This window comes from Colius striatus, chromosome 1, assembly GCF_028858725.1.
Source record: "Colius striatus isolate bColStr4 chromosome 1, bColStr4.1.hap1, whole genome shotgun sequence".
Taxonomy (NCBI): Eukaryota; Metazoa; Chordata; class Aves; order Coliiformes; family Coliidae; genus Colius; species Colius striatus.
The window spans coordinates 80130053-80143508 of NC_084759.1; the positions used below are offsets into that span (position 1 = coordinate 80130053).

At 34.7% G+C, this 13456-nt stretch overlaps 1 protein-coding gene across 1 annotated transcript in view; it reads right to left on the minus strand.

Moving 5' to 3' along the window:
- Positions 1–13456, minus strand: part of RPS6KA3 (ribosomal protein S6 kinase A3) — a 78347-nt gene that overhangs the window by 14059 nt on the left and 50832 nt on the right. Inside the window, 7 exon segments of the mRNA XM_061999481.1 lie at positions 3290–3379; positions 5021–5146; positions 7137–7261; positions 7851–7953; positions 8051–8115; positions 8394–8482; positions 12086–12156. Of these exon segments, the coding sequence (XP_061855465.1) occupies positions 3290–3379; positions 5021–5146; positions 7137–7261; positions 7851–7953; positions 8051–8115; positions 8394–8482; positions 12086–12156 (669 nt within the window).

Consider the following 13456-nt stretch of genomic DNA (forward strand, 5'->3'; position numbering starts at 1 on the left):
AAAGAATTTCACAGGATTTACAAGCTTATGATCTTAGAAATCCCTCATGTCTTCTGCTCTTTATGTTTACAGCAGTTTTTGCCCCATGGAATATAAATGACTGATCATCTGAATATATTTGTATTAGGACTTTAAATGTTATGCACTATTAAAAAGGAGAATGATACAAATCTAGATATTGCCATCTTAGATATTTTTTTTAATGGCCATGCTCCCTCTAATTCTGGTATAACATAAGGAAATGTGCTTACTTCATTTGGTAAGACAAGGCAGTAATGGTTTTACATTGAAGGAGGACAGATGTAGACATGAGGAAGTTCTTCCCTGTGAGGGTTGTGAGGCACTGGAACATGTTGACCAGAGAGGCTGTGGATGCCCCATCCCTGGAAATGTCCAAAGGCAGGTTGGATGGGGCTTTGAGCAACCTGGTCTAGTGGAAGGTATTCTTGCTTACAGCAGGGTGTGGGAACTAGATCTACCTGATCTTTAAGGTCCCTTCCAACTCAAACCATGCTATGATTCAACATAAGAGAGTACACATATCTCAGTACTAGAGGCATTCAAGCAAAATTTGCATTTGGTTACTATTTTATCTGTTACTCCTTGATGGTCTTGTCAGCCTGCCAATAAAAAGCCCTCCCTAATCCAACCAAATCATTCCCCCAAACCCAACTTCTCTCATGGTATTATTGATTTGGTTGCTTGCACTGAATACTGTTGAAGTTTTCTTCGCAGTTAAGTGCACAGTATTATGCTGACACAATAAATGACACACTAGTTTTTAAATTGAACTCCTGACACATGCCAAAGATCAGTTACTATGTCTTCTCTACCAGGCAAACTGGCAGAAACTATTGTTAAGGAACAGATGCAGGCATATGAACAATGTAATGGAGAAAGAGAACACGGTTTTTGCAAAGTGAAGTAAGCTTTCACACACATACCATGAGGGTTTTTAAACTCAAGCACTTGGACAGAGAGATTGGCTATATTGTATTCAGGCTTTTAAAATGTTTCTGAAAAGATTCAATAACTCAAAACAGAACAAAAGTTGCTATAGAACAGCAACTAATAGGTAAAAAAGGGTAAAGTACATAAAATTGTCTGGCACAGGAAGTTTCTAGGTAATGGCTTGTTGGAAGTTGTGTGCTTCCTCTGTTCTTACACTGTTTCCTAGGCATCCACTAATGGCCACTGTCAGAGGCAGGATATTGGATAAGACAGACATATGAATTAGCACAATTATAGGTCCTTGTTTTGTTTATATACAGTGTAACTGAAAGAGACCACTGATAACAATCAGAAGGAAAAACCCCAGAGGATTATGTATTGCGGAAAGAATTTGTTCTTTTGAATATCTATTGTTTCAATCCCAACACCTTCACATTTGAATAAAATTGAATTGCATAAGAAGGCTGAGTAAGACTGAAAACTTCCATCCCAAGCTAAACTCAAATAGTACTAACATTTATTCTTCCAGAACAGTAATTTCCAAAGACATACACACATAAATGCTGAAACATATTTTTAGGCATTTCAAAGTAGAAACATTTAAATTTTGGCACGAAACTGAATGAAAAATTGAGTTAAGGCAACACTGAGTTTTATTTGTATACACACATGGTGCTTTTGATGTGTTTGAGGCCTGAAGTACTCCTTATTTACCCCATGCATTTGTATTAGGACACTGAAAAATTAAAACATTGTGTAACTACCCTAAGAATTTAACAAATTACACAAATTTCTGTTAATACAAAACCTATACCTCTTTCCTTATATTGGACATAGTTCCATAAACTCTGCCTGGGTAACTGATCTGATATAGATATAATAGAGAATTACAGTCTACTGTCTTTCTTCCTCTGTTAACTTAAGGGGTTTTTTTTGTAGTCTCCTTTTGCTATTTGTATGTGAGTGAATGAAAGATGGCTCCTGCTAGAAGATGACTGGTGATGATGAATTAACTAAAACGTAAAATAATTCAGCATACATGGCAAGTTTTCAAGGCTGCTCAGGATTCGCTGCTGACAATGTAAAATATTCATAATGATGAAATTCAGGTAAGTGCTCACACTCCTTCCTGCTTAAATAACACAACCTACATTACGAATTCAAGTAATGCATAAACCTAGCATGCAGCACTAAAAGCAGAATGAATGCTGATGCAGGTTCTGTGTTAGCACAGTTGTTTTCCAGTAGCTTTATTGTCCAGCTGCGTGAAACAGAGCAAGCAGAAAGTGGGACTGTAATTATGATATCTAGTTTGCAATAAGGTAAGCTCCATAGTGGGCTCCCTTGTACATCTGACTGACTTTGCTCTTCCAAGAAAGGGTCAAACTACATGACATTGATTAAGTGAAGATAGTTTATGTCAGAAGAACTTCAGGCAGAGTCCTCCAGTACTCATCTCCAAGTATTTATGAACTACTGTTTTAATGACTTCAAAATGTCTGAGAATATCCTTTTAGCTGAGCTCAGCTTCCTGGAAATGGTTAGCTGTTTTGTTTGAGGTTGGGTTTTGGAGACCAGAATACTTTCCTGCAGACTAAGAAAGGCATTAAGTATATGGCTTTTTACTTTTTAATCCTCTTTAATGCATAATAAATAAGACAATATTCTTTTTCTGTTAGATCATCAGAACCTATGGAAAAGCCTCTACCTTTCAACTTAAGTTATTCTTTGCTTTCATGGCCAAATGTTTCCACAGTCAGAACAAATAATCCAAGAAAAAAAGCAAGCTAGACAATCTTCCATACAAAAACCATATAAAGACACAAGGTAAAGAAATGTGACAACCACGGATATGAAAAGGTTCTGTCCACTACTGAGTAATACTTGTCACTGTTGCTTTCAGTATTATGCTAGCAGGTAGTCTTAATTATATAAGTATATATATTCTTAAATATATAAGAATATGCTTAAAAAGTGCTTTTGGCTACTGTAAACTAAAGCAGATTTGAAGTTAACTAAGAAATCAAAAAATTTGTTTGTTCCTTTAAAAATACAGCAAACGTTAAATGAATTATTCCTGTACCAGAACTTAATTAATCCTTCATATTTGACTGTTTAGGATTACACTGTACCAAATTATGAGCATCTTTAAAAAATGACAGTGAGACATCTCTGTAAAATCAAATATTTAAATAGATTGCATTAGGACACTGTTTTATCTTTAAATACTGAAAAATACGATCATAAATCTAAACCATGTAGTTTGTCTGTCGTCTCAAAAATCAGAAATGTGAGGCAATTGGAATACACTAAAGGATTTCTCTAACATACTACTTACATCTTTTAGAGTAATAATATTTGGGTGCTGTCCATAGCGTAGCAGGATTTCAATCTCCTCTGTTGGATCTCTTTTACTCTTGTCAATAATCTGTCAGAGCAAACAGATACACAATTCTTTTTTGGAATATCCTAGAGTGTGACACTTTGGTGTGCTTACTCGCATAAACAGATTATCAAGAATAATAAATATTGCTTAAGTCTACGGATTATAACCAAACCAAAATTTGTTAATTTGGAACAGCAAGGCAAGGCAAAATTGTTGGAAAATGATTTGATCCCTCAGGCTGTGATAAATATTATGAGGCTGATTACTAGATTACTAGTCATCCAACATTTAATAGAACAGGAAGTTCCTAATTCAACAAACAAATATTTACTGCAGCAAAAGACAAAGCAAGAGAGTAAGGGAATCAAAAATAAGAAAAAGGAGAAATTTCTCAGAGTTAATTCAGACAAGCATTCCATTATAAAAGTTAATTTGTATCTCTGGAGGCTTCTTATCAGGGTCTGAAGTTGTCCCTGTACAAACAACCAAAAATATTACTTTGTCCTACTTAAAATGTATTCTTATTTTTCTCCTTTTTTTCCTCTCCTTCCAAACTGTAGAATTTCCTCTAATGTCTTCTCCATATCTATCTTACTCCTTTTTCCTCTTGACATCCTTAAGCCCTTACTGCTATCATCACCATCTTAACACATTGGATATTGATCACTTTATCATTTTTTTCAGGATTCTTTGAGGGGAGGAAAGTGCTACAACAGAGGCAACAGAAGAGTGAAGCAAACTTCACAATAAATGTTATGGCTTGGAGAATTAACAGCTATGCTAGTACTTTCTTCCAGTTTCAAGAAATTACATCACATTGCAGGCACAGAAGTCAATTTTGTTCCTGGCCAGAACAAGGACAAATATGTAACTATCACATTGAAATTGGAGGGTTTCCAGTAGACAATCTGTGTACAAGGATACAGCAAAATATAATTTAACTTCATATTTTACATATTTAAGTAGTGAACAGTTCCACAATCCGTTAAGAGAACCGCCTTATAGTACAGGATTTAAATCCACCCTCCATCCTTTTAAAGTCTGCTAATCCCTACTCCTGCTTTTCATAGTAACCATTTAACCCATAGTGTTAGAAAGACAAAAAATTCTATCATTCCACTTCTGGGAACTCTACTGATTTCAACTAAGAATTTAATGCCTTCAATGAAATGCTAGAAAGCCCAATGGAGCAATATGAAAACAAAATTAGAAACCTTGTTAAAAACCAGCAAGCAAAGATAAAGAGCTGGTTTATTTTGGAAGGTGTAAGGCACTTAAGCACTATTATGAACTCCTAGCTATCTGACAATTTATGAATCTGATTTGGAAACAAGCCCCCATCTATAATTATGTTTAAATGAAAGTAATCAGTGGCATTTAAAAAAAAAAAAGTCAGCTTTTCCTAATACCTTTCCTTCTAGAAGCAGTCATGTAACTCCCATTAGTTTTACCATATTTACAGAAGCGTTTCAAAGGCTGAAGACTGCTTTTCACTACCCAAACCAGTATATAGATAACAAAACCCATAGCAATACTATAGAACACCTGTCAGTACATATTACGTTTGCTCGATTAGCATAATTCAGATCTGCATATTAATATGCTATGTTCTTTATGGTAAATAAGACCAATATCTATGATGCTAAAAACCTGAAAACAGTATGTTTTGCAACAAAGTATTACCTTTACAGCATATTCCATGTTTGAAGCTTTATGAATGCACCTCTTGCAGATTGAGTAAGACCCGACTCCAATATCTTCCTTTACTTCATATCCATCAGTAAACTGAATGCTGTTCCTGTGCAACTGCTACCAAAATAACATCATCAATTGATGAATACTCTAAAATATGCAATTGACCTTTATATAAAAAATAAGTTATTGAATTCCTACTGATTTGCTTTGAATGTTAAATTGATGGCTGTACTAGGTCTAAGTGATCTAAATAGCCACCACCTTCTGTTTGATAGTAGTATAAATTATACATAAGACACCTTGTAAATAACTGACAACATGATTTTTCTGGTTACTGGTTTATTAATTTAGAGTCTGCAAAACACAGAATATCAGAAGACTACATGACAAAATAATGTTAAAAAAGCATTGCTATTCCTATTATCTGAATAGATGAATGCCAGCTGGAAAATTCAGACATACTGAATAGAATCAGATTAACTGCAAATTGCATGGAATGAGAGTCAAAAACCCTTTCACAAAAATAAAAAGCTGAAAAAAGGACAAGTGTTCACTCTTGTAAGGGAAGGAAATGGTGTTCAGTGTAAGGAGTTTGTGCAAAGGATGTAAAGCATTTGCAGGAAACCATCTGGGTATCCTGCAGCACAGAAAAGAGGAAATAGGAGTGAGGAAGTAGTTGAGGGGCACAGAGGAAAGGCAGCACAGAACCAGACTTTTACAAGAGGAGGAAGCCATACACAAATAAAAAGCATTTCATTGACAAAACTATGTGGGAAAGGAGCATAGAAAAGCTTGCAGAAACTTTTAGCGAGACTTCAGGATCAGAAGTCATTCTGATCCATGTCCCAAATCAGACAGCTTCTTTAGAATAAAAAAGGACATAAAACTCCTTGAAATGTAAACAGTTTACTACACAGGAAATAGATAAGGTATACAAAGACTCATGTTATGACTATTCTAGACATAAAGACGATTAAAAAAAACCACAAGAGATATCCATGTTCCAGATAAACTGTTTTTTAAAAATTCTCAGATGTTTGCAAAATACTTTTGCAGTGAAAACCATAAATAAAAACAATGGTCCAGCACACCTCTGTATTCGCACCTGTACACTAGTAAGTTTCCAACACAGTTTAGATGACTAGGTAGTTTTCACAACTCAGCCTTCCTTGGTAATTATGTATTATTAAAAGCAGAAAGAGAAGGCAGAAATAAGTATTGCAGTTTTCTTTCCTATATACACATTTGTCTTTTTTCTGGTGGCTATAAACTCTCCAGTGATGAAGCATGCTTTTAGAATGACCTCAGCTTTATAAGGAGGCAAGGCAAGAAAGGTCCACCTTTCTTGTCTCTCACAGAATTGCACCTAAGCAAAGGTTTGTTGTCCAAATATAAGTAGTACTGGCAATAATAGAATATATAAAAATAGCAATTGCATCAGACTATTAGAAGTGACAACCTCACGATTATTAATACAGGAGACTGTACTGGAATCACTGAATCATAGAATGGTAAGGGTTGAAAGGGACCTTTAGAGATCATCTAGTCCAACCCTGCTGCAGAAGTAGGTTCACCTAGATCAGGTTGCAATCATTCTAATATTGCTAGGAAGCAATCTTACTGTGTGTTCGGTAACATTGACTTGTATGATGCAATCAAGTTAGTCACAAAATATCACTGATTAGCAGTAGCTTGGAAGGGGGATAATTTATCCCCGGGTTGTGGGTTCTAAAATGCACAGTAGTCTCACAACATCCAGATAAAATTCAGATGTACTCCAGTGCCTCCCACTGCACTGCAGGATACTTTCACGCACACAGGAAAAAGACCAAGATGTGTTTTTCCCCTCTCCACTTTATAATTATGGCTTGATAGTAACTAGTTAATACAGTACAGATATTCACATCAGTGGCTGATCAGTAATTAAACAGGTCCTGCACTTTCAGAAGTTTTGTTTGGATAAAATAATCTGAAGTTTATTTTTCTTGTGTAAAGCTGATAATGATTTTACCAGGATATTTGATTCTGTTACAAAGGAAACAATCCCTATCAAGAGATAATACTGCTCTATTGACTTTTTTTTTTTTAAAGCAGATAAACTCACCTGGACAATTGAATGCACTCCAACAGTCTGCATTGCTTGGCTTTCATCATCTGATGCAATAGCTACAAAACTAAATCCCCGAAAAAGTTGATGTGCATTAGCACTAGGTGGGATACCAGGAGAATCTGAAAAAAAACCCATGATCTACTTACAAGCAGAGTTTTTAAAATGCAGAGACAAGATTGTCTACTCTGAAGAGAAAACTAGAGCTTTATTCTATAAAGTACACAGAAAAGTACACCTTAAATTTATAAAGACAAAAGTTTTTACTGTATTTTGAATGGATCAGTGTAAAACTATGCAGAGACAGATTGCACTACGACAGCAAATTTGCTACCTGAAATCTGAAATGACTAAGCTTCTACATATACATATTAGACACAAATTAAATGAAGCCACAGAACATGGCCTTTAAGGAGACACAGATAATATTTTTCAGTGAAAACAACGAGACTACTTAGATAAATAAAACTGAACAACTGAATTGTTTTGATGTTGAGAATTACTTAATTTTTAATATAGGACAACTCAGTTGTTCCTCATGACATATTTACACCAAAGACCACAAAACCTTTTATGAATTATGGAACATTTGTCTGTGAGCATTTCTTTAGCCTAGAAACATCTGGAAGAAAACGATACTTTACATAAGCTGAACAGGAATAAGGATTCTATTTTTTGAATACCTAAATTGTTTAATTCTTCTCTTTTTACCTTTTGGAGTTTTTGCTGTAAACTCAGGATCAAAATAAAACGTATCTTCAGGTCTGCCAGTTGCAGGTTTAAAAGGAGGATGAATTTCTCTCCTGTATAATTTCTGAAGAGAAGGTATAAGTCAAAGTGAATTAAAAAGCTATACAACACCTCCACTTAACTAAGAAATTTACTGAATTAATTTTGAATTAGAGACTTACATTCCAATCTATTTTGGAAAAGAATGCATGTCTCTTAATTTCTTCAACTCCATCTGGACCTGCTCCTTTTATAAGGAAGAAAAAAGCCTGTGACTTATTTTTTTTTGGTCAAAAGAATGACTAGCAACATTATTTTCTTTTATGTCTGTTGCATTAATTATAGACTCATGAATAGCAGAAATAACAATATTTTTTTGATTATTAGAAGAGCAAATAGGCAAGCTATGTTCTTACTTCAAAGCCTATTTAACACAAGAAACTCTGAATTTATTTAGCCAGTTTAATGATCACTGATTTAATCAATACTACAATCAAATTTAAAATACTCTGCCAAACACTTTACCTAATCTATTTGCTGGGTTTCTTTTGAAGAGCATTCGCAGAAGGCTCTGTGCTTCAGGACTCAAGAACTGAGGCATTCCAAGCTTGGCCCTACAGAACAAAAATAATTAATAGCATACAAACATACTTAGGCAAGAATTAACTGCATTTTCCCTGTCCTTTTTCATTCAACAAATCCATATCAAACAAAACAGCATCACTGAGGAATTGCCTTCAGGCATCAGAAACAGAGCAAAAGTGCTGTCAGTCATGTAAATCTGTAATTTCTATTACTTTTCTGTTTTAAGTAGTATAATATTTTCAGTAATGATTCAGGAAGTAGAGGAAGAGGCAGTAAAATATGTAGAGAAGAAGAGTTACAGGATAACAGTTTACAAACTTGTACATTTTTATAATATGCCTCAATCCATTTTTAAGTCCAGCTATTACTAAATGACACAAAAACCAGCAAATCCATTCTAATAGTACAATAAAAGACATTTTATAAGAGGTAAGAGAACTACCACGGTATGACACACACCAAGGACACTCAAGCAAAACAACAGTAAACCTAAGCTGGAAGACAGAAACTGTATTTAGGTAAGAGAGATCTTGCAAGATTAGCAGGCAAAACAATAAAAAGATCACTCCTTCCTTTCTTTTTGCTGCCCCCAAACCATTTCAAATAATTGCTTTCCAAGTTGCCAGTCTTGAGTTTTTAGATTTCAGTTTGTAATCCTCACCATATTTTTCTCTTCTCCATTTAATACTGAGCCTCTATCCTCCCATTCACCGTTACTAGATTTCACTTTTTATTCTGTCCATGATAAGGACAGATAGAATTCCCTCGTTTCCATCTCTCATTCAAATGTAGATTTTTTTTTTTCCAAAGCAACCCAAGACACAAGCTTTCTCTGTGTTTCATTCTAAAGACATGATTTGCCTTGTGTTCCAGTTACTCAGAGATGTTCACGTCACTTCAAGTGCTTACATGTTGTCATTGATTCACTATTTGTTACTTTAAAGCTGGAAGTTACTAAATTTTCCATTCCTTTCAGCATTAAAGAGCCGGGGCAGTGGGACAAATCTTCCCTGATTGCCATACACCACTATCAGCTGAATTATTTCTTCCTGATGCCCTTTATATGCAATGACATAAACTGCATGCTCACTTGATGCCATTGTCTGCAAAAGCACTACAGTATCACTTAAAATATTATTGAAGGACAGAGAATATACAACTAATTATGATAGGACTGTGCTGGAGTGAGTGGAAATCTTTGTCCTATTATAATTGAAAACATCTCCAACAGTAAGATGCAGCCCTGGAGGTTCAGTATAAGAGGTCAACTGCTCAGAAAAAAATCTAAAACCAGGCCAAAAACATAACTGCAATTCATCTTATGGAGAAGTGACCCTATTGAACAGAAACAGAAAACGTAAAAGAAATTCTAGAGGACTGGCACATACTGCAGTCCACAGTGGAGTGAACTGTAGGCCCTTGTCATTGTTCCCTTTCCATCAAAGGGGAGTACCTTTCATAAAATCCTTTACTGGTCACATGACACAGCACAAGAAAAGGTGATGTACAGGTCCTCACATTTCCTAGGTTATCTAACTACATGAATGACAGCAATTTTTTTCTGAAATTCCTGATGGGCCAAGAGAACATTTTGTATGAAAGCACATCTCTATAGTAAAGGAAAAAAGATGCTTTAAAAAGTTAAATTTATTGCTGCAAACCATTATTTCATCAAATTGCAGTTTCTCAGTTTTAGGTAAAACACACAAGAAAAAAAACCCAACACTTGTCTTGGTAATGTTGTGAGAAATAAAAAGTCCAGAAAAAGAAGAATACTTTTTCTGTGGATTTTCATGAAGGTAAGAAAAGTAATATATCTTAAATGATACACTATGAAAATATGAATTTGTATTCACACCTGTCCATTTTAAACAGTTCAATGAAAAATTTAACCAGAAATATAGTACATTTCCTAGTATACAAAAAATAAAAAGAAAACATATTGCCATTCTTAAGGGGCTAGACAAAAAATGTGAACTTATCAGAAAAGACTTTAAACTATCTCCTGTTTTTCAGTTATTCACATTACCAACAGCATAAGATTGGTATGTATTTAATAATCATAAGTGTATAGAACATTAGAAGAGAGGTAAAGTTTCTTTTCTTCATATCACATTTTTCGTGCAGCTCTCTAATAACAGTGATAAAAGAAGTTGGAAAGGGAATTAGAGGTACATGCTCAGATGAAATGTGAAAGTAATTATGAATGTCAACTAACTGGGGAGATGTAAGGAGGATACTCTACATGGCAGCTGAATACAGAAGATTTTTGTAGCAACAGTGGAAAGACTGCTGAGGAACAGAGTGGAGTCACATGCAGGCAAAGGAGAGAAAGATGTGACTCGTGAGACATGGATAGAAAAAAAAGCATGTATCCTAAAATAAGTGCAATAAAATTATCTCAGGCTAGCTTCTTGTAAACAGGAGGTGGTCAGGAGTTTATGCTTGCTGTGAATAGATAGAACTTTTCAGTTAAAGACATTGAACAATCACAACATGAAGATTTGAATTGGCATGGTGTTGAGGCAGCAGAAGAAACTAGCATCACTAAAAACATTTGCAAATATTAGATGAGAAAGAAAAACAAGGGCAAAGAATAACATAACATGTATGTATTATGAAAGCAAAAGTAAGGAAGCATTTGTTTTCTAGCAGTTTTCACATTCTAATTTCTTAGGAAAAAAATAAAGGATTTCATGTATTTACTTTTCAAAACAGGCTGTTGGTGCAAAAGAAATGCTGGCTTTGATATATAGGCAGACAAGTGATAATGGGACTAAGAACAATAAACAATAAAGCAGAAAACAAATGAGAAAAATAATTTTAAGAGCTTCCATGGAAAAAAAATCCCAACAAACTGGTATTAGTAAAAAAACGGATGGAAATGGAGAAGTGAAACTATGATATGAGGAAACAAGAGTTGTTTGCATAGCCTTAGGCTACAGTCCCTATGTGGGACAATTGTGTCATAGGTTGTATTAGTTCAGAGAATATGTAGGGGTCAGCAAGGAAAAAAAAAAGCAGGCCTCCATTAGCAAAAACAAGAACGTTAACTGCATGAAGGAAAGCAATTTCCACAGCATAGCTAATGCAAAATCTACACTAGAAATAATAAAGTGGAAAATTGTAGCTTGGGTAAATCATAGGAGAGCACATAAGGGAGGATGTGCTTTAGCAAATAGAGGAAGTATCAGAAAAGCAAGTTGTTGGCAGTACCAGTAATATAAAGAAGTAGGGTGGGAAGCTGGTAAGATAAGAGGAGGACAAGAAGAGAAAATACCTTCTCAAAAAAATCCCAAAACTACTAAAACAAAAAACACATTAAAAATGTACAGGTTATCAAAAAGAATAAGCAAGTTAAAAATATTATGGAAATAAGATGGGAAAGATCATATGGTTGAAGAAGTTATTACTACAGATTAGAGAGCTGCCATGAAATTCTTTGTACCTGGTATGGGGGAGGAGTAGAAAGGCAAATTAGATAGGTGGCAAAGGGAATTAATAGTATGGAATAGGGAGTGAGGATTTACCAGTACCTTTGGAAATGAGGGAAGAGTAGAAATTAGATATTGCAGCCCGGAGGGCATCCCTGTAGAATACCTGATGAGATATATAAATAAGAGTGTACTCACTTGAGAATCATAGTCATGGTTTCTTTTCTGTCTTTCCCTTGGAAAGGTAGAGTACCAGTGAGCATTTCAAACTGTATAGAGTAAAACTTTCATCAATTACATTACCTGGACAAAATCTAAGTTTTTGACAAAACTACTTAGCATCTTAACCTTCCAAAATTCATGCATGTTAACAATCAAGTCTGTGCAAAACAACTCCTCATTGTACAATTTAAATTACTGTAAACTTTGAGCAGCCTTTGTCATTTTTGAGGCTGCAAAATATTTTTCTGTATTGATACCTTGCTTTACATGCTTTCATCTGAAAAATTTAGACTACAATGTTCTATGTTTTAATTCTGCCTAAAAAGTTTATTCTTGGATGACTTCATCTATGCAACTGTATTTTAGTTTTCAATGGTGAGGGGTAAGGAAAAAAATTTCCCCTTTCAAAAGTTAGTGATGATTTTTCCTCATGCAGAGATATTTTAAAAGGTCAAAATCTTAAAAAGTGGCATATATATAGCCTTGATTGGAAAGGGGAAAAAGGTTAGTTGGTTGACAAAGACATGCATGATGAAGTGGTTACTGTATGCATACAGTGGAAATAAAGCCTGAAAGAACACGTAAGAGCTACACAGTACGTGCATGCACATTCTACAGTGCCTGCTAGTAGGCAACAGACACTGTTAAAATACTGATTTGTTCTGAAAGTGACTGAGTAAAAATAGATAAATATAGAGGGACATCTGTTGGGCTGCAATATACTACAGTGATATCGAATATAAGTTGTGTGCTGAAAACAGTCAGGCAGCAGTCACAACAGCCAACACTGAGGCAGAAATCCTGACTTTTGGTTTAAGAATTGCAAACCAATTTAGTTTCATGAAATTTCCTGGCTTACTCTTAAAGCCTTCAAAACTTAAATAAAAGAATCTTCTGAACATCTTATGCAAACTTAAGTCATCCTGAACACAAGGTATCCTCTATTTCTCTCTTTTCTGGTATGACACAACAGTCAGCCTTCTATGTCTTAAAACTGTCTGTGGATAACTTGAGTGAATAATGTGTGACTGTGTATTCTTTGATCTACAATAAGAGTATGAAGTTGCAATAGCAGCATTCTTTAAGCCCTCTTTTAATAGTAAATTTAAAATTTATTACCCTAGAAAGTATTCAAAGAAGAAAAGTTGCCAACTCTTCGCTACTGCTAGATACTTTTTACTAGAATTTTTTTTATATATATTATCATGTTTTAAAAAGATTTAATATAATGCCAACATAAACCCCCCTTTTAACTTTAACACTCCTTAAGACAATTCTCAAGAGTATGTTAGAGGTATAAGCCAAAACTATAAACAAACAAAAGGGTATTTTAAATAGTTCTGAATG